The sequence below is a fragment of the Falco biarmicus genome, chromosome 4 (genome assembly GCF_023638135.1).
Source record: "Falco biarmicus isolate bFalBia1 chromosome 4, bFalBia1.pri, whole genome shotgun sequence".
Classification (NCBI taxonomy): domain Eukaryota; kingdom Metazoa; phylum Chordata; class Aves; order Falconiformes; family Falconidae; genus Falco; species Falco biarmicus.
The window spans coordinates 113,005,887-113,031,519 of NC_079291.1; the positions used below are offsets into that span (position 1 = coordinate 113,005,887).

At 47.4% G+C, this 25,633-nt stretch overlaps 1 protein-coding gene across 3 annotated transcripts in view; it reads left to right on the top strand.

Annotated features, from left to right (window-relative positions):
* Window positions 1–720: 720 nt before the first annotated feature.
* Window positions 721–25,633, top strand: part of CACNA2D2 (calcium voltage-gated channel auxiliary subunit alpha2delta 2) — a 223,570-nt gene continuing 198,657 nt past the window's right edge. For 2 of the 3 annotated variants that reach the window (XM_056334538.1, XM_056334540.1), the window contains exons 1-2: window positions 721–1,085; window positions 24,038–24,119. In XM_056334538.1, the coding sequence (XP_056190513.1) occupies window positions 961–1,085; window positions 24,038–24,119 (207 nt within the window). In that variant the 5' untranslated portion in view covers window positions 721–960. The remainder of the gene's footprint in view (window positions 1,086–24,037; window positions 24,120–25,633) is intronic. The other variant, XM_056334539.1, reaches the window with a different exon arrangement.

The following is a 25,633-nucleotide window of genomic DNA, read 5'->3' on the forward strand; positions in this document are numbered from 1 at the left end:
GAGAGCACGCGGCCGGTGCCCCAGCCCCTGCCCCTGCCTGTGCCCGTGGGCAACTGCAAGGAGGCTGAGCAGCGCGGGTTCGGATTTTGGGAAGATGAAATTGCACTGCAGATACCCTGAAGCCAGCGCTGCAAAACCCAGGCCTTCCAAAGCCTGGCTGAGAAAGCCCAGTGAATTGGGGCTGTGTTTATTAATTCCGTTATTTTCAGTTTGTAGCCTGCCCTCGTGTCCCACTCAGGACCGCTCCCCCAAGTCACAGCGTGGGTTTAACCCCCCCCCCCTCCCAACCCCCGGCTGCCGGTACTGCCCTGTAGCCCAGCGGAGCCCCCGGCCGCTCCGGCCCCGCAGCCGGGCCCACCGCCGGTAGCCAGGCGGGGAGCGCTCCGCGGGGCAGCACCCGCCGGGATGCGGCGGAGCCCCCAGGACCTGCGATGGCCGGCCCGGAGGCGCTAGCCGCCGCACGGCCCCGGGAGGTGGCGGCGTTCGCCCCCCCCGCCCCCACCCCCGCCGGCGGGGCCTGGGGACAGACCCCGGGGGGGGGGAGGGGGAGGGGGGGCGGTCGCGTGCTCGGTGCCCGCCCGCAGCCGGGCGCGCGGGGCCGGGGGCGGCGGGGCAGCGCGAGGGGCGCGGGGCGGGGCGCATGCGCGGGGCGGCGGGGCCGGAGCGGCGCGGGGGGCCGGCGGGCGGGGGGCGGGCGGGGAGGAGCCGGGCCGGGCCGGGCCGCTGCCTGCCTGCCTATTTGAGGGAAAGTAGCGGTTAGCGGGCGCTCAGTGCCGGGCGCCGCGGAGAGGCAGCGGGGTGAGCGGCCGCCGCTCGGTGCCCGCAGCCGCTCGGTGCCCGCAGCCGGCGCGGCGTTGCCCCCCTGCCGAGGACTGCCGCGCTCGTCGCACGAGTGGCGGCTGGGGGACCCGCCCCGCGGGGCCGCCTCTGCCCCTTCCCCGCCGCGCCGTTAATGGAAACATGGCGATGGCGGCTCCGACCGGCAGCGCGGCGCCCGTCGCCCCGGCCCTCTGCGGCCACCTGGCCCTGCTGCTGCTCCTCGCCGCCCCCGCCGTCCACGGCTACAGCTTCCCGCAGCAGCACACGTAAGTGCCGCCGCCCCGGCCGGGGTCCCCGCGGCTCGGCCCGGCCCGGCGTGGTGGCGCATCGCGGGGCCGCCCCGGGGCCTGCGGGGGAGCGGCGGCGGCGGCGGAGGCGGCGGCGGGCGCTGCCGTTTCCCGCGGCCGGGCCGGGCCGTGCTGGATGCGAGCGGGCGCGGCGGTCTCCGCCCGCTCCCTCCGGCCGCCGCAGTGGCGCGGCGAGGAGCGGACCCAAAGTTGCTGGAAAGCACAAACTTCCCGGCGGGGCCGGTGTGCGGGGCGGCTGCGGGAGCGCGGAGGTGGCGGGGGGGGATCAGAGGCGAAAGAGGACTTTTCTCCCCCGCCCCCGTTTCAAGCACACAATACGATACCCACAGCCGGCCGTACGCAGCGGAGTTTGAGCATCAACTAATCCGAGATGGATAGTTCCACAGGCGATCGGAGCTGGGGTCCTTCCTCTCCCTCCCCCTGGACCGACAGGAATCGGCCGCGGTGTAGCCAAAGTCGGAAAGCGGTTCTTTGAGTGAGGGGGCGGGGGGCCAGGGAGCCGCTGCAGGAAAGCATATAAATAGATTTTTGGGGGGGAAGAAAGCGAGCGTTTTGGAAGTTAATGCTTGGGAATATTTGCTAACGCATCGGGCTGTCTCACATGCCATGATAACCCCGAAGCTCTGTTCCCCCTCCACGCGTCCGTGTGAGATCTTGCCGAGATGTATTTTAAGACACTGTCATCTCCGTTATGAAATGCTGAGGTTTGTTGACACAAAACTGAAAAAAATTCCAGACGGTTCAAAGTAAAGGCTGACACCGTGTCCTTACAGCCTGCGTTTCTGAAGGTGGGGGAAAGATTTCAATGACACGGAGTTAATAATAGCAGTGCTGCCCTTAACTTTGTGCTGCCCCAGTGGATGTGCACTGCTTTATGTCACGATTTTCTTGTCATTTTTGATCTGCTTAAGAGCAGAAATACATGTTTTATATATATATATATAATGTCATAGGAAGTATTTTTGAAAGCCTTTTAGATTTATGGCTTTGATCTCCAAGTACATTTCTACAGGCATGTAGTCAGGCCTTCAGACAAGGCGGCTTATTGGCAGAAGAAGCAGTGTTGTTTATTTGGGAGAGCTCTAGCTTACCGTGTTAGCATCTGGCTTTGCTGAAGGCATGGCTGTTTGCACTCCTTGTTTATTCAGAAATAGCTCCCATCCAGGCAGATTCTTTCTGGATTCTTTTGGATCGTGCGGCCGTATTTCTGAATATCTTTGACTCTCTGGGAGCCGACAGGTTCCCTTTTCTTGCTGTCACGTAAATAAGGGAAAATTCTTCAGAATAAGACCCTGAGAAATGTCTGCCTACAGGGGGAGGAGAGGAAAGGGAATGTGCCCGTTCTCGTCCAAGTACCACAGCCTTATGGCCTGATCCAGTGTTGCTCTCGCATGAATAATCTTTACTTCCATGAGAATCCCTATAGAAGCGAAGGGAATTATGTATGTGGTGAAGCACAGATAAAGTTTCTGGGATGCTTTTGATATTTCAGCAGCTTTTCAGGGATTGTAAGTTGTTGCTTTCTCCTCTTAAGTTCAGAGTGCAGAGTCGTGTTAAAGAATAAATCTCTTCTGGGTACCGGTCTGCAAGTCAGAATGTCTTTTCTTTCTAACTGCAGAAAGTTTTATAAGAAGGTTCCCATACCAGGAGAGATGTACTTAAGAGAAGTGTATAATTTGTAAATAATGCATTGGTCTTCCCTCACCCGGGCTCATTATTATCTATGTTGTTCTAACAATCTGCACCAGCTCACCAGCTTTTCAGCCAAAGCAGTTTTATTCCAGATAATTTGGTGGAGCTTACTAGGATAGATTTCGTTAGCTTTGTGCTGTCTTATCAGGGTGGGCCTGATCCTGTACTGAGAGAGGAGGCAAGATGAGTAAAAACCAAACCCGGTGGCAAAGATTCATAATTTTGTGCAAATACAAAGGAATGGTCCTGAAAAGGCCACCAGTTCTGGATGTGCCTCTGGTGGGAAGTAATGCTGTCTTGCTGCATCTGGAGAAGAGACACAGAAGGGATGTAAGACCTCAGCCTAACCCGGTATCTTCTTGCTCGTTTCATTCCCCTTACGACCTGTTTTGTGAACCTAGAGATGAGTCACGGATGGATATTTGATGATGATGCACAATTGCTGGGCACTAGGTTAATGCTGTAACGTGGGCTGAAATGCCTTGTGAGCTCTGCCCTAGGGCTGCCGTGATTGTTTCTTGGGAAGGAAATATTTAATGGGAGTAGAGAATACAAGGGTAGGTAGCTGGCACCAAGGCTTGAACAATGCTCCTTAATTGACTGTTCCCCCAACCCCTAAGTAGTTACCTCTTCGCACCCATCTTGTTTTTAAAGACACTGGATATAACTTAAATCTTTTTGGAAGGTTTGTCTGGTCAGAAGCTGAGTTGTGCTGAAGAGATGGGCTGCTGAATTCTTCCTGTTACGAGCCAATTTTCTCCTACTTTGGACAATGTGAATGATTCAGAGCACTGATTAGAAACCTTGTTTGTCTTTGGAGGCTTTCTCTGTAAATCACTTAAGTCATCTTTGCTACAGGACTCTCAAAAATGAGGCTGTTTATTTTGGTGTGTGGTTTTTTTGGTTGTTTTTTTTTTTTTTACGCAGCCCCAGAACTGTTTCATTCTAAAAGGCAGCAGACTGAATGATTAGGATATTTTGCCTAAGGGCAGGAGTAGAAGAAAATAAAGAACTTTTTTTTTTAAGTAAAAAAAAAAATTGGGTTACAATTGTATTCATTATCGTCAGTGATTCTGTGTGTTGATTCTTGGTTCTGTCCCTGATAAATCACTGTTGTTCCACATTATCTCTCTCCTCCCGGGTAGCATGGTTTTAATCATCTTATGCTGAGCTAAGGAAGGCTCGGCTCAGCCAGTTGTCCAAAGGGGAATTTCTCATTGAGATTTAAAAAGCAAAATCCCAGATTGGAACAAACCCATTGGGGCGGGCACGTTAGGTGATATCCACTGACTGACAAAGCTCCTTTTTGGTATGATCACGTACAAGAATGTGCATCTGTGTGGTCAACGGGATTAATGCCTGTGGAAGGAAACACTGTTGGTTGCAGTTAATTTTTCTTTTAAATAGTACACAGAGGGATTCCAGTGGCAGCGTGGTAACAACCTCTGCTTGAATTTCTGGGAGATTTGGCGTTAGGTGATTGAAAGCCTGGTCAGTCAGGAGAGTCCAGCACCTGTATTGCTGTTGTCTCCCATTAGTGGGGGTTGTACGCACGTGAGTGCTGGAGAATGTGGCTGGCAGCACCGCCGCCTGGGAGCAGAACAAACCCCCTCCTCACTTTGCAGAAAGGCTTTTTGTCACTTGGACTTGAAAGAAAATTGCCATCTGCTAGAGGGTGGCGATCCATTTGCTTCTTGTGAGGAAGCAGGTGTGCGCAGAATTGCTGTGTGTCTGCTGGTGAGGCTTGGCTTTGCTGCTGCTCTGCAGGGCATATCTGACCAGTCAGCCAGCAGAGAAAGGGATGTCTGCAGGGGAAGGGACCAGCCTGGGAACCAGAGTCTGGTCCTGCCTCTCCAGTGTGAGGTGTAATGCTTGTCAGATGCAGACAGTAGTTTTGGGCAGCCAGCTGGCAGTGTTACTGGTGTTCCTGTTGGATAGTGAGCAGTGAAGGTTCCTGCCGGGAGCAATAAGGCCTAATAGGTGCCCGTCACCACTGGAAGGTGGGCTTCAGGCTGCCTCTGCCAAATTAATAGCTTCCTTGTAGCAGGTTTTGATTTGTACTTGTGTCATTTCAGCCCAAATGAGGTTAATGATACTGGTAGTGATGGCAGATCTGGGCTGGCAGGGCTTGAAATAACTAACTCCGTTAGGACTGGATGCTTTAGGGTTTGCAGGATGCCATAGAGGAAGCTCCTTCTCTTGTTCTACTGCCCACCAGCTATGCAGTCACAAAATCTCTTCCAGTTGTGGTTGTGATGCTTGGAAAGGGAACTTGTCTGGAAAGGAGCAGAGAAGTGGGGACATGGCCCTGCTTGTCTTCTGCTACGCTCGGCTGAGCAGAAGCGGCTCCTTGGGAGAACAGTCTACCCCAGTGAGTGCCTGACAGGTAATGTCGCTCCATCTCTGAGGGCTGAGCAGCCTGAGAGCTTGTACCTAGTGGGGGCACAGACACCCAGTGTCTCTGCGACAGCCCCATGTGGGCTGCCCATCAGTGGCAGAATCCACTTTGGGGTGCACAGAGGCACGCTCAACTGCCCAGAGGTAAAAGAACAGTCCCAGGGAGAGGAACAAATGTTTTTAAAAACAATTTGCAGTATTTCCTTGGCATTTAAATTTTTCTTTCTCCATTCCTGTTACTGTTCCTGAGTGCTTCTGCACAGGTCTCACGTGGGGAAGGGGCAGGCATTGCAGAGCAGGGCATTACTGCTTTCTTGCCTGTCCTTGTGATACCCCAGCACCATACCCTGCCTGCAGTGATCCCCTTCAAGTTTGTGGTTTCAGGAGCTCAATTTTTTTTTCAATTGCATACATTGAAAAATTGTTAATTTAAATTCTCTTGAGAGATTGTGTGTGGGTTCCCACTGGATTCAATAAGGCTCCTGCACATAGACCTGAGGGTAGAAATGGGGTCATACTTGGTGTTTAACGGGCGTAGTTCAGGTGCTTCGCTGTAAAGTAGTTTTGTGTCTGTTGTATACGTGTGTGCAACAGCCCCTTAAAAGCTGAAGGTGGTTGCATAGGGTCTAAATGGAAACCTGAAAATTTATCCCTGAGTGAGCTTCCTGGTGTTCAGCTTCAAAAGCCATCAGAAAGGCTCTTGAGGGCCTAAGTGCTGGGGAATCTGCACGCTATAATATTGTACATGTGCACAAACCGTACAATTTAGACAATGCTTTTTTCAGCCAATGAATTACTTAAAGTGGGATGAAATAAGGGAAAAAGTCTTTACCAAGCAAAATACTTGAGTGTAATATTCAGCAAGAAAGGACAGTATCTGAATGTTTTGATATTTCCTTTTCCAGGACCCTCTAGTAAGCAAAATGTGTTTTGTTAGCAACATTATTTTTTCCTTTTTGGGCTGTTGGTAGTATTTTGTTGTTTTAGAGCTGTTCCTGTAATCTCGCCTGCATCCTCAAGTTTATTATTGCTGGGTTGCATGGGGAATGGGGTTGTACAAACTGTTGTTACCGGGGCGTTGGTTTGTATCAATAAGCTATTGGCATGGGTTCCTTTGGGCTGAACCATTTGATCTTTCAGAGAACAGACGTGGATTTTTGTCATAACTTTGACAGTTGTCCTACGACCCTTGTCATTCTGTCTTGGCCATTATCTTTTGGTTATAAACATCATAAGAACTAAAAAGTGTTTACCCAGACCAGAGGATTAATTCTTCCGCTGTGAACCGAAGTGTTTCTCGCATTGACTGACGAGTGAGCGATCTGGACGTTTAGCCAGACCAGCCTGTGAGGGGTGAAAGGGCAGCAGGGCAAGAGACACATGGATCTGAATGGCAGTCAGGCCAAACAAAGGTGCATGCTCTGTGGTTTCTGTATATATTAATTAACTCTGCCCAAGGCCGTTCCTCCTGCCTGTGATGAGGCTGCCCTGCCGCCTCCCCGTAAGCTGCTTCCCAGGCTGGTGGGGACAGCGCAGGGGGTGCTGTGCAGGGCCACCTGAGGCTGCCTTCCAGGGGGACCGGGATCAGGCGCCTCCCTCGCTTCTAGTGGAGGCTGAGAGCTCCAGAGGAGGTAATTGCTGATAGCAATCAGATTGGGTGCTAAATAGGGATATAAACCATTTAGTGCAATAGCTCTGATGATGATAAAGCCTTGGACGCAGTTGCCAAAACAGAAGTAGAGTTTGCATATTTCTAATGAGCCAAGTGCCATTGTGCAGTAACACCACTGAAGTGTGTGGAGTTAAACCCTAGAAGTAGAGCATGCAGCATGATTTTTAGCTCTGATTTGTGTCAAAAATCCCCAAAATTCTTGCAGTGAAAAGGAGACCTTTAATAAGAATGAGTCTCCTGCCCCTTGGCCATGGTCCTTCTTTCTTTGCCCACTGAGTGTGGGAATGATGCTGCTCTCTCCGTGGACCAGGCTGGAGCTGCTGTTCCACCAGTGGAGATCTGTTACAAATCTGTGGAAGTCCCGGGCAGACTTTGGATTTCCTTCAGTCCTGCTGATGCCAGAACTGTTCTGCTACCCTGTCCTGTACGACACTTAGGGAATTCATGAATCAATATGGGTTGTGCCTACAGTAAGCGTGTGTTTCACTGTGATAGAAAACCCAGAGTGACGGATTGCAAAAGGCACGTTCATTTACCTGACAAAGGTTGTCTCTCTTGAATTATTTATGAGGCTTCACAGCATGCTAGTAAATTTTGTAAAAGCAATGGAGTCCTGGTAATGTGAGCTTTTTCGCTGCAGCTTCCCTAGTAGAGTTTTGCTGAGAAGGTACAGGAGGTGGGGGATGGTGGAGGAGGAGGAAGAAATAGGCAACAAGTGGAGAGATGGAGAAAGACTGCTGTTTTCACATGCAAAAGATGAGGTGTGCAGAGCAATGAAGTGCGAATTAGTTAGATCGTGCAGTGCATTGGAGCAAAAATCTGTGTAGTGTTAGAAAGCAACTTATGCTGTAGGGAAGGGAGGGGGGAGGAAGATGTGGAGTACAGATACAAGGACGGAGAAGGGTGAAAATCCCATGACCAGAATATGGGCAGTTTCCCATCTGTAGGAACGTTATTTTCAGGGGTAGTTTCTTTAAACCGTGTGCTCGTTATGGTGAGGTTTTCTTATCTGGGTTCCACTAAATGAAGGGTCAGGCTGGAGTTGGCCAGGCTTTTCTGTGTGGCATTAGGCAACTGGAAGGCTTGCAAGCGTGCAGAGCGTGTGGCTGTGGGCCGGAGGGGTTTGCTCAGGATAACCTGGAAGATGCATGGCCTGCAGGAGCACGAAGTCAGTGTTACCTGGTAGGGAGAGTGAGGGCAGTAAGAACCTGAGTCCTGGCAGCAGCGTGCTGGCTTGCTGCTCCCTGCTGGAACACCACCTCAGAACTAGGAATGAGCGATGCGGCAGGCACAGCACAGGTTTGTGGGGGAGCTGCCACTGCGTGCCTGGTTTGTTGGTAACTAGAGCCTTCCCCATGCTTCCAGGCTTCCCAGCGTCTTGGCCTTCCAAGTGCAAACAAAGTTACCCCTGGAACTGTTAAACTGGTGGAAAGAGTTGGGAAAGTGTTGTATCCATCTCCACTGAAGTGACAAATGAGGATATGATTCTCCTTATAAATACCAATGCATACCATAAATACCAACTCATAGCAGAGCTGGGTCCTGAAACTTGTCACAAGCTGCTAGTCTGGTTTATGGTCAGGCTCTGCTTCTTCTCCAGTGGGCACTTCATAGTCTTTTGTCCAGAAGAATCTCGTATCTAATGTCTGAGATCACTCCCATGTATTCTCCAAATGAGAAAACAAAACAAGGACCATGTTTCTAAATATTTTTCAGAGCTGACCTTGTATAAGCCACTTTACGCTTCAAAAATTTATAAAGCTCTCACTGATTTAGTTTCGTTGGAATAAGAGATATTCTTTTATTTGGATTCTCTTATCAATTAAATTTCATGTAATAATATCTCTGTATTGTGTCCAATGAACACTTTCTGTACAGTCTGACGCAGTGAGGGTCATGAATGCAGTGCCTTGTTTGCATTTCTAATGTATGGTGGGTTTCACAGTCAGATTTTTGGCAGCTGTGACATGGATCCCAAAAGAGAGACAGGCTTAAGCCAAGCAAAGCGCCTAATATTCAGCTTTATCAGGTGTTGAAGATTGAGTCAGATTCTGGGTCGTGAGTGGTTGAACGTCTTTTTATTGCTCCATAACAAACTCAGTAGACCCAGGAGGAGCCAAAGCACCATTTCCTCGTGTCTGAGGTAGTCTTATAAATTAGAGGTTTCTACTAAGCATTGACTGTAGTGTCACATTGATCAGTGGAGGGGGAAAAGTGTTGTGTGGGCTCAGGCCCTCTGCAGGGGGAGGGATGCCCATTGCTCAGGTAAAAGTAAACCTTCTGCAGCAGTGTGTCATGCATACCTGGGGAAAAAAGGGTGGAAGAAACAGCATTTAATTATTCAAGACTTGCAAGCTGAAAAGGGTTTCAGGACAGTGAGCTAGGCATGCATTGAAGCTTTGTGGGCACTCTGCTTCGCCTCCTCCCCTGCCTGCTCTGGGAAGGAGGTTAGAAGATTACATGAGTGTGGGGGGAAAAAAAGAATCAATATTTTTCTCTTTGTGAAGCTCTTAGTTTTTATTTATTCTGGTTTTGTTTGCTGGGAAGTCTTAGTAACTGTTGATCAGTGACCAAATTGATGACATTATTTTGCCTCCCACAGAATGGCAGCACTTTTAAGAGCACAGACTGAAAGACCACTAGCCCCCAAGGGACCGTCTCTGTGCACAGGCAGGGATGCTGTCATGCCCCTCCTTGGCTGCGTACTGTAGGACTGCTTGTGATTGAGCCATTCTTCCTGGCCTATGGTTTGTTACAATGCAGGAGAATTTGCCTTTGTCAGTCTTGCATACTGTACTCTGCTACAGCTATGTTAGGTTTAAAAGCTGAGAAACATCAAAAAGTTTTTCAAGACACTGGGACAAATTCATCCCTGATGTAAGGATGCTGTGGGATTATGCTAGCGATCACTTTCAGGCCTTTGTCTTTTAACTTTTAAATATGGTGGTGGTCGTGGTTGCTTCTGATGTGGTTTTTATTGTGAGGTGGAGAAAAGAAATGCATCTAACACATCGACTATCTGCTCGTGCTTTGGTCCCAGTTTCTAAATAACCCCATTTAGCACCTGCTCGCCTGTTTGACCTGGCAACAAAAATGTTGTGTTGGCATTTCTGACATCAATACCGCCTTTTTACCCATCATCTTAAGGCTAAATTGAACCCTTCTGTGTCACTTGTTCCTCTGCTATCTTTATTTGTTTTGATCTAGCCTTTATTTTACAGAAAAATCTTAACCAGCTCTGTCTATTTCCTGCTAGGGGCTGGGGCTCTTTTTCGTGGGAAGTGGCTCATTCCACAGGTGAGCCTCGTACCCTCAGCTTCCCCCTGCTTCCCGGTGCTCCCTGCCCGGGCACGAAGATGGAGCAGCTGGGTGCGAAAGGGATCTGACTGCCGAGTCTTGGCACGAGGTCTCACTTCACCGTTGTGGCTGCTGAGCGAGCTCGTACCTTTTTGCCCTCTTGCAGCCCTGTCCTGACAGCCTTGCTGGTGCCGTGTTTGCTGGAGCCGGCACACAGCATTCCCGAGCTGGAGGTGAGGCTGCATCCCGAGGCTGGTGCTCTGCATGGAGCCGTGCCTGTGGCAGCGCTGGTGTGCAGGGTCGTCTTTTCCTTTTCCTGCCTTTCTTCTCTTGACAATACTCCAAGTATTGTGCTGAAAGCATTGCTGGTTTGTGTAGTTTATGAATGTGATTATGTGTGCTGAAAGTGGCATTTTTCATTTTATAAGGGCCACTTGCCAGAGAGTCACCGAAGAAGTGACATTTATTAATGGAGCACATAGCCACCTTCTCATCGGGAAGTGACTGCCAGACCATCCTGTTCTCTGGAGTTCTGCTGGCTGGTGGAAGAGTAGGTTTGCCACTTGCCAGGAAAAAAAAAAAAAAAGTGGTATTCTTATGGTAGGTTGCATAATAGCTGACTTTCATTCTTAGTTAAGTCTACTTTTTGCTGTGTTTGTGCCATTTCACTGATTATTAGATTCCACAGGGTAGCATGAGGGTTCTTGTATGTGAAGCTTCTTCCAGAGAAAACCAAGCAGCTGCAGAAATGAAAGGTTTAGTAAATGGTACCTCTCCCTCTGGAAGAATATCAGAGTGATTGCAGTGCGGTGGTGGTGAGCTGCAAAGGGATCTGCTGTGGGTGAGGTGCTCCAGCTGTAGCATTACCTGAGGACCATGATGGGGTCACAAGTAATGCATATACCTGCAGTTTCTCTACTTAACAGTGTATGCCCCTTGTTGGATGAAGAATTCCTGTGCAAAGCCTAGTGCTTCGGGGGCTGGGTGGAACTGGTGGTGAGAGTGGTCAGTTTGCGGGACTGGGTGAGCTGCAGTTTGTGGTGAGATTCTGATGTTTGTGAAGTTCATCACACCCCCAAGTCCAGATCCCACAACCAAAGCAAGGACTGTTCCAGATATATGGTGGGGTTTTTTTTGGTCTAGTTTTCCACACAAAACTAATCTTGCTTCCTCATTTGGCTTGGCTAGGATACAATATTTATTACGATGTCACTCCTAATACTATTTTTTTTTTCTACCACTATGATACTGAGGTTTGGTATTTGTCTTCCAGTAGTTTCTGAATAGCGCAGTGCTTGCATTACTGGCAGTGATACATAGTTAATCCTGAGCAGGGATAGCTGTGAGGAGTCCAGACAGACTTCAGCCCTTGGTGGCACGCATGGGAATGAGGAAACCAGCTTGGACATTGTTGTTTGTTTAAAATTGATTCTGTGTTAATCTTGCTGCAATACCACAGCTTCTGGCAGTGTGTGGGGTAGATCCTTGTGGCTGAGAATGAGGGCTGGTTCTCACTTTGGAAGAGTCTCTGCAAAGGTCTTGTCTTACCCCTTTGCTCTGAGGAATTTTACACGGAGGAATTTGGCCCATTTTTCCATGGCCAGGCCTACCTTCCAGGTGTTCTTATCCCCAGTTGATCTTCTGGCCTACTTTCTGTCCACTGTGCTGTAAAAGGTGACCAACCTGTCAGTCTTGACTGGAATCAGGACCAAAGATTGTGTGCCTCAGCCTTGTTCCCTTGGAAGAGTAATTCTTTCATGGTGCCTTTGGGATTGTCCCCCCTCCCCACTGGAGGATGACTGTTGTCCTGTTCTCCATCTTCCACTCCTTATAATGTTTTTTTTTGCATGCACTTTGTAATAACACTTGCACTTCCCTATTGATCATTTTGCTGATTAAACTAAGGCCTCAGACTCCAATATGTTAGCAGCAGAGCAGGAAATGCAGCCCAAAGCACATAATTCCTCGTCCTCTGTTCCTCCAGATGGGCCCATGTTCTTCGTTTTGGGATAAATGTTTCTTCTGCTACATACTAACAAGTCCATCAGATTCAACTGCAAGAACAGAAATGTGGCCAGGAGGGTTTGGACTCCAGGAACAGTATCGGTCCCTTTCTTCAGTGTTGGGAGAGTGGGAACTTCCTTGTGGATTAAAAGCTTCTCTGAAGGTCACCACTCTCTGGCAGATGCCTGGACATCAAAGCCTGGGCAGTGCTGTTCTCTGTACAGTTAGGCGGAGGGCGAGAGGGCTTGCTGCCAAGTGCTTAACAAGCTCAGCACTGGGCTATTGCAAATTAAATGGGTGCCCTCTGCTGCATAAGCCCTATGTTGGCTGCTTGTGCTGTGTAAGTTACAGCCAGGCACTTTTCCCAAGAAATGCTCTTTTCAAAATTGCACTTCTGTGCTGATGATGCAGTCATTTAGAATTGGCTCTCTTGTGCTCATTGCCTCCTTGTGGCTCACCAGTGGGACCAGTTACTGGGGGAACTGCAAGGCAGGAGCTCATCACCATCCCTCTGACGTTTATCCCCTCAGATGGTACCTGAGATACCATCTGAACATTTCCCACTCCCTTCGTGTGTCTCGGAGAGAAATTCTAGAGGCCATTAAGCTGGGTAATTTACATGCTTCTTGAGCCTGTGCCTAGGGAAATATATTTCACAGGTAATTTCAAATCTCTTGGCGTGTGGAAGAAGTCATTATTCTAAATAGAAAGGGGCTGGTGATGTCACAGGCCCCATTGAGAGGACCACATTAGAGACTGGGATTTTTCTCTTACAGAAAAGTCTGAGGCATTCTATTCATAGGTGTTTGGGATGTCAGGTGGTTTTGGTTTTAATGCTGATACTCATTTAGAAAAGCAGAAGAGAGAATTATCTTGTCATCATAGTTTTCAGCTACATGTGAGCATATTGTGTGTGAGAGCTGGGGGGAGACCTGCTGTGGGGTGTCCGTAGGTGTGCGGGTGTCCGGCTGTGGTGGTGGCTGGCTGCCGAGGGTGAGCACTGCACCAGGCATCGGGAGATCGAGTTGCAGTTCTGAGTCCGCCCCCAAAACTCTGGGTTGGACACTACTGCTTCACATTTGTAGACCCATTCTCCCCTCCTGAAAATATTTCAGGTTTGACAGTTTCATGTTGATTGGTGCCTTCAAAGCCATGTTTGATGGGCCGTTGCATGATCTGTGCTTTAACTGTGGTATTGCAGTAGTGAGGGGATGCGGGCAGCAAGTACAGTAATTGTGAAGCAAGGCAGCGGGTGCACTGCCGGCTTTTTAGCTTGAGGTGTCCGGTGAGGAAAGTGACACATCTGTGCTTAGGCTTCAGCAGGGTTTTCTAGGGACCCTCCCCTTCGGAAAGGGGAGATAGCCTCTTGCAGAGGAATTTTTTTCTTGCAGCAGGGGGATCGCCTAAGGTGCTTGGCATAGCATCCTAGTTCCTAAAGGTGCTCCAGCACAGCATCCTCCTTCCACAGGGTCCTCCAGGACAAGGAGGTACATAATTTCTGGTGTGAAAATCTGGCTACAGCTGGAGATGGGGAAACTGAGCCTGATGGACCAACATCCTGAGCACATATAGCAAATCCAGTAGTACATTCTGAGTATTTCCAGTGTGGTTCAGTCTCCCCATTTCAATAGGCTTGTATCCTCTTCAAAGGAGAGGTTGTGTATATGCTTTTTTTCTCTTTGGAGGGAGCAGTGTTTGTCCCAGCTGATTGGGAAGACGGAGGGAGGAGGTGACCTGTGAAAGCTGCTGGTTTCATCCCTGTTGCCCTGAGTAATGCAGCAGCACTGGAACAAAAATCAAACGGGGCTTCATGCTTTTGTTGTCCCTGCCTTGGAGCATGTCTGGATGCCACCTTACAGCAGGAGAGGTCTTGCAGACAGCTTTTAGATGTGTATCACAAAGTAGTGAGGTAATGGCATAAAATGCAGTAAACTATTATTTGGGTTTTTTAATGCTCTCCACCCCCACCCCTTTTTTCTTTCATTGCTGAAAGGGACTAATACAATGAAGAGCTTCTGCAAATGAAGGTGACTGCATGTGAAATGACAGGGTACTGGGTGTTTGGCTGGTGAGAGATGCAATGAGTGAGCATCGCTAAGTGCTTTATAATAACAATGATTACAATACTCTCTTAGAAGCCAGGAATCTTTCAGGTAGGGGGATGGTGGGGAGAGGGGTTGTTTAAGATGGGGGATTTAACTAGATAGACATCTAGTGACAGTGACGCCCGGAAAGCCCTTGAGGAATGTTGCATATGATGCTGTGAGAGGCTGCTCCAAAAAAACGAGGAAATTTGGTATAACACAGTTAGAGGCTGAAGAAAATGGCAATGGATGCCCCTCAATAGCAGGAGGTCTTTGTGGGAGAGGTTAATGATATCTTTTCTTGGTAAGAAGAGAAGTTGTAAGCACAATCTCGCAGAGGCCTGACTGGACAGTAGACCTCTATTAGACTCTTTTAATATGGCTCGTGTTTTAGTGATCAGATTAATCATTGTGTGCCTAGTCTGTTTCTGATCGGCTGAAATCTGCAGTGGGAAGGGTGGATGCTGAGAGCAGTCCTCTGCTGTCCCGTGGCTAGTGGGAGTTACCCCAGTGTACCGTTTTCAGCTTGGCCATGTTTGTGTTTTGCTGCACCTCTCCACAGCAGCACGCCTCGGCTGGCAGCAGCATTATTGATGGAGTACCTTGCATGAGCAAGAGCGTGTTGGGAAGCTTTTTCTTGCTGGGGGCTCTGATCAGTCCTTTATTTCCTACTTGCCACTACAGCATAACATCTCTCCCTCACCCTTTCAAAACTCCATTACAGCCATCAGGATGTGCCATTCCTTTATCATGCTTTGCCCCTTATCTTGATCAGACTCTTTATGCAAATGACCCAAGAAAGGGGAGCTGTTTTGCTCTGTCCAGTATCTTACTACTTGCATAGCCAGGAGGTGGTGGTTGTAAACTATCCAAAAGTCTTGCAGAAGCCTGCATCTGCTTGAGTAGTCCTGCTGTTGCTCAGCAATGATGGAAGTGCATGGGACAACTCCTAGCATCTAATCACAAAGCTGTTTGCATATGCTTTAGATGACAGATATAGAAACACTACCCGAAGTGTCATCTTCCAGCTATCTAGCCTGATTACTCAAGTGACAGCTTCCCTGTTTCTCCAGGTTGTAAAAAAAAAAAAAAAAAAAAAAATATAAAAAAAGCTCTCCCATCTCCGACCAACAGTGCAGATCCTGCAAGGTGTGGCTGTTTTGTCTTCTGGGGTGCTTCAGCCTTCCATCTGGTGATGAGGATTTACTGGAATGAACAAGATGCAACAAGCTATCCAACTTTTGTCTAGCTCCCAAGAGACTAATGAATTATACACAGAATAAACAAATAACCTGATGTGTCTGTCATTATATCATAAAGGACTTTAATAATTCATGCAGCTTGCAAAATCCTTACTAAGACCTACCCTCTGTAACCTTATCTTTGCTGTGGGGGATGGGATCTCTTCAGCCTCCACTCAGATTGCATCTGTAAAACAGAAGGAGTCGGCGAAGAGGAAGGTTTTATCATAAAACTTTGTCTGTATAATGGGTTGCAAAGCAATGTGCAAGAGTTATCAGCCATCGGGGTCTCAAGGGGTGCTGAAAATGACAAGTGGCTGCACCGGGTGAAATTTATGCAGGTAGTGTGCTTCATAAAACTGACATCTATTCACTTATTTATCAATTCATTGTGTTTCAAGTCCAGATTTGTGACAGGCTTTGAGATCAGGAGCCCAGTTCTAATCACATGCAATGAGAGTGCAAACGTGGGGGAACCCACAGACTTCTCTAGCTCCTGATGCGCATCAGCCAGTGTGCCACAGAAACCTCGTTTTGAGATGTGACATAAGAGCACAGCTTTTGAACAAGCAGGGAGGCTAAGGCATTAGCTTTGGCTCTGAACAAAACAGTTAACTGTTTTGGGTAGCACATTGCTGGTATCACCAGTACAGCTCCAGTAATCATAGCCATTGCCTTTGGCTTATCCTGTCTGTGTTACAGTCCTGGAGTTGCATGCTGGTGTTTCTGCTGCCATCACGCAAGAGGTCAAGTATGTGAGCCATCCACAGGACCATCCCCATAGCAGCAGGAACAAGTTGATCTGGATCTCCAGATGTAAATTCAATAACTAATTTATTCCTGTTGTAAGACAACCATATTCAGTTTTGCTTATATGGTCAGTAAGTGGCTTGGTTAGGCTCCCTGCCTGGCAGAGGACTTCTTGCTGAACTTCTTCTGTCTCCCAGCTGAAAACAGCAAGCTAGTGTACCATCTCGGGGTGCCCGGTTCTGCTTCCACTTACAGAAGTGTGAGTTGGTGGCAATGTGCTGAGATCGGATTTACCCCTTAAGACTGTGAGGATTAATTCTTGCACATTTGGAATGTATTTGGGGACCCTCATATGGAGGTCCTGCCAAGTAATGCTCTTAACATCCAAGTATTTGTCACAGGATGGCTGCTGCATCGAGTGAGGGCCTGAAGATGAACTCTAGGCCGATCAGGATTGAAGTAACTTGATGATGGGGTTTGTAGCTGGAAGTGCATTTAGGAGAGTGCTCTCCTTTGCTGTATGCTCTGCAGAAGATATTTATTGTGGTTGCGTTGCAATTTGTTCTTTTCATTGCTGTATCAATGAGAGGCATGTTTGATCAGGATGCAGCGCCTGCATGGGGGCCTTTCGCAACGCTGCTGGGGGAATGTACCAGCTAACACATTCAGTGACTTCTTCTTCCTCTTTCTGTTGGCAGATCGTCTACCAACAGATTGCAATTTTCTTCAAACCTACTCTTAGGCTTTAAATTATTCACTAAATTATCCTTTGGCCTCCAGCTCCTTTGCATATCAAATACTCCTCCAGCTTTTTGTAAAGTTTGAAATTCAAGATATTTTGATTGGACACGTAGCTCTCAAAGAATAGCTATCGTGGTGCTTTGTCATACTGGGAGGGCATTTCAAGTGGGGTCCTGCAGGGATCTGCCCTGGACCTACTTTTATTCAATAGTTTCATTAATAACTTAGGCAATGGAATGGGAAATAATGCTTATAAAATTTGCAGGCGACACTGAGCTATGAGAGGTTCGATTTACTTTGGAAGGCATTGTCAGAATTTTAAATGATCTAGAAAGATTGAATGGCGAGCTGGATATCGGCAAAATGAAATTCAGTGAAAACAAATGCAAAGTGCTGCACTTAATGGAGAAATCAAATGTACAAATGCAGAATAAAGAATATCTGTCTGGGTAGCAGTGTGGCAGAAAGAAATCTTGAGGATTACCATGGGTCATAAACTTTGAGTCAACGTAGTGCTGTTGTAGCAGAAGGGCACATTTATTCTGCAGTATACAGTACTTTCTTGGACAGGACTGGAAAGGTGATGTTTTCTTCCTCATGTGGCACTGGGTTTGACTTTTGTTGGAGCACCTGATCTTACTTTTTGGCATGAGCCTTTGGAGATGTAGGTAAAATGTAGAGAATCCAGGGCAGAGCAACAAAAAGGTTGAAATGTTTAGAAAACAGTGCAAAAGAGGGAAAGCTGGAAAAAACGGAGTTTGGAGTAGAGAAATAAAGAATTGAAGGACAGAGGATGCAATAGAATAATCATCTTCTAGTTCTTAGGAGCTTGTCATAAGGATTTTTCAGTGTCTGATGTAGGTGGGATAAGTGGGAAGAGGGAAGTGAGATTTAGGGTGGATACAAAGGGAGCTTTTTCACCACATGGTGAAAAATGGAACTGGGAAAAGGTGCTGTGGGGATCTCTGGCTCACCTTCAGCACAGGATGTAAAGAACAGGTTACACAATACTTCATGCAGAGGGTTCACGTGTTTAGATGTCCAAGTGCAACTCATGGTGAAAGAAGAATTCCCGAAGTCCCAGCCATCCCACGTGTCTGTGACTGGCTTGAACACCTACTACCCATTCTTTTTCTAGGTAGAGTTAGACCTTAAATGGTTAATGCTTCTGTTTTCCAACAGAGAAAAATCATATTTAAGGAACAATTTTCCTATTGCCCTAAAAGTCATTGGTGGGAGGTTGGTGGTTATTGAGTTTTCCCACGGAAAATCCTACAAGAAGATTTGTGCTCAAGAGCTGTTAATGAAACACAGATCTTCTGTATTATTGTCAGATTATTTTCCCTCACTTTTTGCCCAGCTCTAGCTATCCTGCAGGTTGAGTAAACTGCCTAGTTATCCTTTTTATTGTATTGTAATACTTGTTGGGGCATCAAACTGGGGTCAAGATAGATCTGATAAGGGGGTTGATACTTGCTTCTGCCCCCCACCCCTGGCAAGACATACCCTGCTGCGAAAAATTGTAAAGCCGAAGCAGACAGAAGGTAGGACAAAGAAACAGGCACAGAAAGCTAGTGTTTTGAGTTGAAGAGAACAAAGTCTTTTGGTGATAGAGCTGAATGTAGAACACACTATCCTTCCCTTTCATGTTTCCTAAAGATCTTCCATGAGATAAAATTTGAATACTCATTTGTCCCTTCCTTCCCTCCTGTAATAATGTCAGAGATGCTTTCTTATTATAGGGGAGACCAGAAGCTAGAGGTGAATGTCTTGACAAGTATTAAGGAAAGACTAGTCCAGCAGGGAAACTTTTCCAACCCCTCCTTTATATAAACACCTGTGCACATACTTAAAATGGAGTCATAAAATAACTGTGTAGGAGGCTGGGTAATATCTGGAAGCACGGTCAGTAAGTTATTTGGTTATTTTGAAGGAAACGGGTGCTGTCTGCAAGTTGTTTCTGCAGGGCACCTTCTTTTTCCTTGATGGGTAAATACTGGGTCATGCAGGATTTTACAGCCTAGGCATGTAAGAAACTTAAAACTCAGAGGGGACACGAGTGTGCACATGCACGCGTGTGTACCGACACATGCGCTATTATAGTTAAAGGATTAAGCATTTTGAAGGAATAAGCCAATTATAAGAAGTTCCTGCACAGCAAAAATTAGACAACACAGTAATAACTGTATTAAATAGCAATATTTGGGCACTGAACCAAAGCGTATGACAGAGTGAAGCATTCTTGGCTGAACACACTGCATGAAGTGTAGACACTTGTGCAGAACACTCTCTCTGTAGAACCCAATAAGCTTTGGGGCAGTGTATCTACTTAGCAAGTAGTTTTTCCTCTTGTCCTTTCATGTTTGTGTGAATCTCTGTCCTTATTTTTTGGGCCAGGAAGATAGCAAGAAAAAAAGACTGATTTATTTTTATTTTTTTTTTTACTATTTTTTTTAAACACCCTCTCTTGCTCGCAGCCAAACAAGCACTCTCCAAAGGCTGCTTTAAAACAAACAAACAAAAAAAAAAGTGTCCTCAAGCAGAAAACTAATTTTCTTTCCTCTTCTTTCCCTGTGCTTTTGTGAGAGGCTGCTTGCAACGAGGCTTGTGTTCATTAGTAGTTGGTGTGACTGCTTTACCCACCCCACGTTTTGAGGTGAGGAGGTGTCTGCAGCCTGGAAAGGGTCTGCGTACCCTGAGCCACCACGGGGCAGTGGCAGGGGGCTGAGCTGCAGTACTACATCCTCCTGGTGCTGGCCACAGGCTGTTGGTGTGTGGCTTGTGCTGGTGGCTTGTCTGTGAATGTCTCCAGCTTCTGTACAGAACGAGGGCTCCAGGCTGCCATCTGTTGTGTGCCCAAGTGTGGGAGGATGCGGGCTAAGGACAGCCTGTCTCCTGTCTTTCCAGGCAATTCTCATTTTCTTCTGAAGCCACACAGCCGGAGCGATGGGGTAGCCTTGCAAATGGATGTGGATGTGCACAGAAGCCTCTGCAGCTGCTTGGGTCACCTGAAGCATGTAACATGCCCTGACCCTCAGTCAGGGTTGCTGTGAGCGGTGGCAAGGCAGAGGTGCCCAGCACGCAGGTGTGGGGCAGGTGGGGCGCTTTGCTTCCTGGCCCCCACTGCAACAGGGGTGATTTGCCTCCTGATGTGCTGCTTGTCACTGTAAATATTTTTTAAGCTCTGCTGCTTTTTTTTTCAAGTCTACTTTATCTCATCTCTAAGAAAAATAAAAAATGCAGATTATGAAATCAGCATTTTTGTAGTTTTCTGTGGGGAGTCAGGGATAAATGGTGTTGTTTTTAAAAATCACTGATGTCCCTTGTTGAATTTTGCTCAGGAGGCTATAAAACATACAGGGGAAGGAAACAAACCCCTTTTTTTAATGGAAGAGATTTCTAATGTATATCCTGAATGTGTGTGATTGTGCTGGCGCATAAAATAGTTGTAGTTGTTGAGTCGGAAGAGTCCTGCGGAGGCTCTCCAGCAAAGGCAGATCTAGCTGAGGTGATGGGGATCACTGGGATGTGCTGTGCGTGTCACTGCTGAAGAAGGGACAGGATGGCAGGGCTGCCGGGCTCCTTGCACGTGGTTCCTTTGGGCACAGAGCTACTGAGTGCAATCAGAAATGCTGGAGCTCAGAGGTTTTCTCTCTAGCCATGTTCATTCACTACAGAGGACACCACAGTGGTACCTGGTTTAGAGGGGGCACTGTGCACGTGGCTTACAAAGGGAGCCTGGTGGCTGCCTGGAGCAGCACTGCACCTGTGCCAGTGGTTTCCCAGTCGGTGCATCCGCTGTTTTCTTTAGACTTGATTTGTAAATGCCACTTCACAAGAGCAGTAGGGCGCTCCTGGCTGCGTGTTCTGAGGAGTTATTGCTCCTCAAACCCTGTAATGCCACCTGAGGTGTTGCAGCGATGGCCCAGGAATGCAGCGACTGTCACAACTTACTGCTTACAGCTTGCATAGGAGACACACTTCAAAGAGAAATCTCCATGTCTGTAATGGGCCATCAGTTTCTTTACCCTCTTCATCCTTCCTCTGTTTGCCTTATGTAAAATTTTAAGTGCAGTGACCGTTTGAGAGAAACAAGAGGCAGAAGGTCAACTGAGACAGGGTAACACTGGGGGTTTATGTGTTTTTTTGCTTTGTTTTGTTGTTGTTTATGTATTTATTTATTTAAATGGTAGCTTTCAATCCAGCAATATGGCAAGTGAGATGAAACCTCCAAATTCTGGGATGTGGCCTGCTCTGAAGACTTCTGGTCATGGACATGACCAGAGCTAGAGGGACATAGTAATGGGTCTGATATACACGAGGGCTTTTGCTAGTGCTGTGGCATGCATAAGGGATGTGCTAGTTGGAAAAAAAGAATTTTTTACTACCACTGTTAAAGGCTCTGTATAGCCATGCTACACCAAAAAAAGAAGCTGCTTCTGCTAATACTTTTTCTTACTCTAGAAACTTGGCGTCAACTATGCAGAAATTCCCTCCTGCCTTTTTTCATAGTGTAATACACATTTTTTTTTTAATAGTGGTATCTAAAGCTTGTACTACAAGGCTTAGCTGGGCTTTTTGGGACCCTGCTGCTCAGTGAGGCTGGGAGCCAGGTATCATAAGGCTGCACAATTAAGGGGAATTGCAGTCTTTCTCATGAATGAGAAATCCCATGGCTTTTCCCTAAAATAGTAGTTCTTCTTGGGGCGGAGGGAGGGGGTGGAATAAGTTTAAACTTATTTTTTTTTAAATAAATCTGCTGAGTAAATTTAAATTAATTGTAAATCCCAGCCCAAGTGAGTGCTCGGTGTCTCTTTTGCATATACCAACAGAGTAACACTGATGCTTCTGTCTTCCTCTATAACTAATCTTCTCTGAAGGCTTGGCCATACGTGACATTTATGCGGATACGAGCAGTTGTTAATGTTGATGGATACAGCTCAAGAGGAGGTGGTAATTTTCCCTCGCTGTGGTGGTGGAGGTGTTCCTGGAGGGAGCTGACACAGGCAGGTGTCACTGAAATCCAGGATCTTGCACAGAGCTGGACATTTAAGGAAAGGTGTCAGCTCCATAAGTCCTCAGCAGGGTTTCTTGAACCTGTGACTGCGTAGGAGCATGTAATTGATTTTTTTTTTTTTTTTTTTTTTTTTTAGTTCACTGGACAGACTGGAAGAAGGGGGGGGGGAATTAAAAACCCCTCCATTTTGGTGTTTCAAGGTGTTATTTTAAATGACTTGTGTAAAAATAAAAAAATTTTGGTGAAAATACTTCAGAAGATTTATGGGTGACTTTGGACAACCTGAGTATAACTTTGATAGCAAATAAAATGTTTGACTGATAAAGGAAAAGGAAAAAAACCAACCAACCAAGCTAAACCCCCTCAGCTGTGTGACCCACTATCTTTACACTGGCAGTCCCACTGCAAGCTTTGCTTTCCCTCTGGCAGGAAGGCGGGTTTGTAAATACCTTCACCCATCACCTTCCCTGGGTTTCTCCTCTGCCCCAGCCAGGCTGCCAGGGGAGAAGGGACAGTGTTGCCTCTGCCGGCATACAGGAAATAGCATGTTACAGTGGAAAACTGGGAAGATTTGGCGTGTGCCATTAAATCTTGTTTTCATCCTCAGCCTTGTATGTTATTTAACTGGCATGGATTTGGCTGTGTGAGTAACATACGTCTGTCTGCCAGTCCCCCCCCCGTCTCCATTCGTCCCCTCTCGCCTCACAAGTGATGCTTCAGCTCTGTTCTGCCAATAGTCTCGGGCATCTTTCTCCTTTGATATTTCTGCCCAGCTTTTGGGCCGTGCTTTATAATTCAGAGTCCTCTGTGGCCTTGCTTCTTAGTTGGATTTCTTTGCTCCTTGATCTCCAGGAGAACTTCTTCCATGGCTTTGTGAGTGGTGGGGGAGCATGTGTGGGCTACCTGGGGAATGTGTCTGCAACGAAGAATGAAATCATCTGGTGAGACGAACCAAAGTGCAAAACACCCAAGCTAGTCTGCTCCCTTGACCTGCGCTTGGCCATGCTGCTGGCCTTCTACTCCTGTATTCCTTCTCCGCTTTCTCTGGTGTAGTGTTGAGAGATGAATATTGCTGTGGAAAAAGCACAGACGGCAGTGCTGGGCAGTGCCGAGGCAATCGAGCGTTGCTTTTCCAGGTCAGATGGGAGATTTGACATTTGCGTGGCCAGCAGCTGGAGTCAGGAAATCTCATTAAAAGAAGGAGAGTTATAAAGTTATGTGAATTTAGAAGAGGATTTTTTCTTGCTTGTTTTTAACTTGGTGTTATTGCTCCGAGTGGAAATCTGTGTGGTGGAGTATGTGGGAGGGTGCTGTGCCTGCGGGAAGGACTGGCAGAGCTCCCTGGCTGCGCAGGGGTCAGGACGAAGGAGATGCAGCGGGGCAGCTCCCGGCCCTTGCTGCAGCCCCGGGAGGCAGCTCTGCCTGCGGAGGACCTGGCCCAGCTTGGGCTCGGATGGAGGAGCAAAGCAGCTGAGCCCTTGGGCACTTGGTGCCCTGCATGTGGCTCCTGGCTCTGCCCAGGCCCTCTTTGTTGTGCTGCAGCGACACTCCATCGCTGCAGTAGGACAGACATCTCTGGTCCTGCCGTGGCTCCATGCTTGCTCTCTGAGGCAGAGCCCTGCCGAAGCAGTAAGCTGTTTGCTGTACACCGTGGCACTTCGACCTTGTTAATCACTTTGGGCTTAAATAATTATCTACTGCAACTGTTTATATAAGGAGAGGGACACCCCCACCTTCTGATTTTCATTGTACCTTTTTCCCCCCCTTTTCTCTCTGTGGCGCCTTGTGCATAAATTTTGAAGTCTAGAAGTGCCCCAGCCGTAATTCTCAAAGCCGCATGTTCTTGGTATTCTGCCTGCACCTGGTGCTGCAGAAAGAGAGCAGTTAGCTGAGGGCACTGATTTCTTCCCTCTCCCTTCAGTCACCTTGCTTATTTGCCGAGTGTCAGGGCTCTGACTCTTTCTCTCTTTCTTTCTCTCCCTTTCTCTTTCTCTCTATCTCTCCGTCTCTTGCAGTATGCAGTACTGGGCCAGGAGGCTGGAACAGGAGATTGATGGAGTGATGAGGATATTTGGTGGCGTCCAGCATCTCAGAGGGGTAAGCTGTCTGTCTTTTGCCTGTGCTGCCTTCCTTGTGGCAATGAATGTTCTCATCTGCAGAAATCACCTGTGTGAACACTTCCAATAAGTCAGCCTCTCAGCTCACTCCATGTGCGGGGCCATGGCTGGCTGTGCTTCTGGTCACTGGTCAATTTGATGCATTTATCAAGTGTGTGGGAGTTGAGTGTGTTTTCTGTCTGTCTCTTGGGCTGCATGTCACTACTGTCTGAGCATGTACCTGTGGTTTTTTTCCTATATGACACACTAAATGCATCTTAAACCCAACTAACCTTTCCTCCAGGGACTGAAGGTAGTTTAATTTGTGTTTTAATTTTAAACTTCTGTTGACAAAGCAGGAAATGTTAAAGGATAATTTGACTAGCCCTTGGAAGCTCTGTGTTTTTCAATAGACATTGCAGGTAAAACTATAATTCTTGTTTGGCTCCTCTTTCCAAGCGCCACAAAACAATATGCTGTTACTGATGCTGGCATCTGCCTCCTGCTCCCTGACTTAGCAGCGGAGCCCGGCACGGCAGGCTGCAGGAGCCAAACCTCCTCATTTCCCAGCAGTGATGCTCTGGGTTGAGTTAGGGCAGTTACAGGATGGTTTTGTGGTGGTTTATTAGGCTTATGGATCTAAGGGTCTTTTAAGACCTTCCCTGTTTCCTCTTCCCAGTAAGACCCTGTTTCCCCTTCCCAACGCTGTTGTGCGGACTAGCTGTTTTGAAACTGAATAATTTGAGATTAGGGTTATGGTGGTGATTGAAAGAAAATGGGCTTCTCGAGCATGAAAGATATGTTGCCCCCTAAAATTTCATGGGCTGTGTTTGTGTTTTCTCATGGCAGTGGCATGTTCTTCTCAGGTGCCAATGATTTATGGGCCTCTTACTGCCTGTCTTACACCATTAGCTACAGTGGTTTCAACAGAACTGTTCATGTTTTATACCGTTGGTTGTAACCCATTGTCTGAACACAGAAATTGCACTGTTTTCTTTTAAATGCATTTTAAAATGTGTTTAACTGAGGGCTTGTAAAACTCCTCATAGTTCGTCCGTTCATTTGCATTCGTATTTGAGCTCTACAGTGGCGTACCTGGGCTTTGCTTGCATTCATTTCCGAACTTTAGCTGGATTGATGGAAACTGCATGTGCAGCATGAAAACTGTACACACTGCTTTGGTCTATGCATTTGTGCAGTGCAGTTGTGCATGTTGGCAGGGTCTTAGAATCAGAGCTGGGGGTGAAAGTTTTCCAGGCAATACACAGGTGCAATGGCCAGCATACTACTTAGCAGAGCACATTATAAAAAAAAAAAAAAAAGACTAATACTACATTTTGTACATGTCCTCTCTTACAATTTATTCTTATTAGCTTTGATTTTGCTCCTTTGCATGTTAAATAGGTATATCATGTAATTTTTTTAATGCCATAATTAAATAGAAATTACACCTCCAGTTTACCAGCACTTCTATTGGCCAGTCAATCAATTACAGGTAAGAGAGCTTCTCACTTG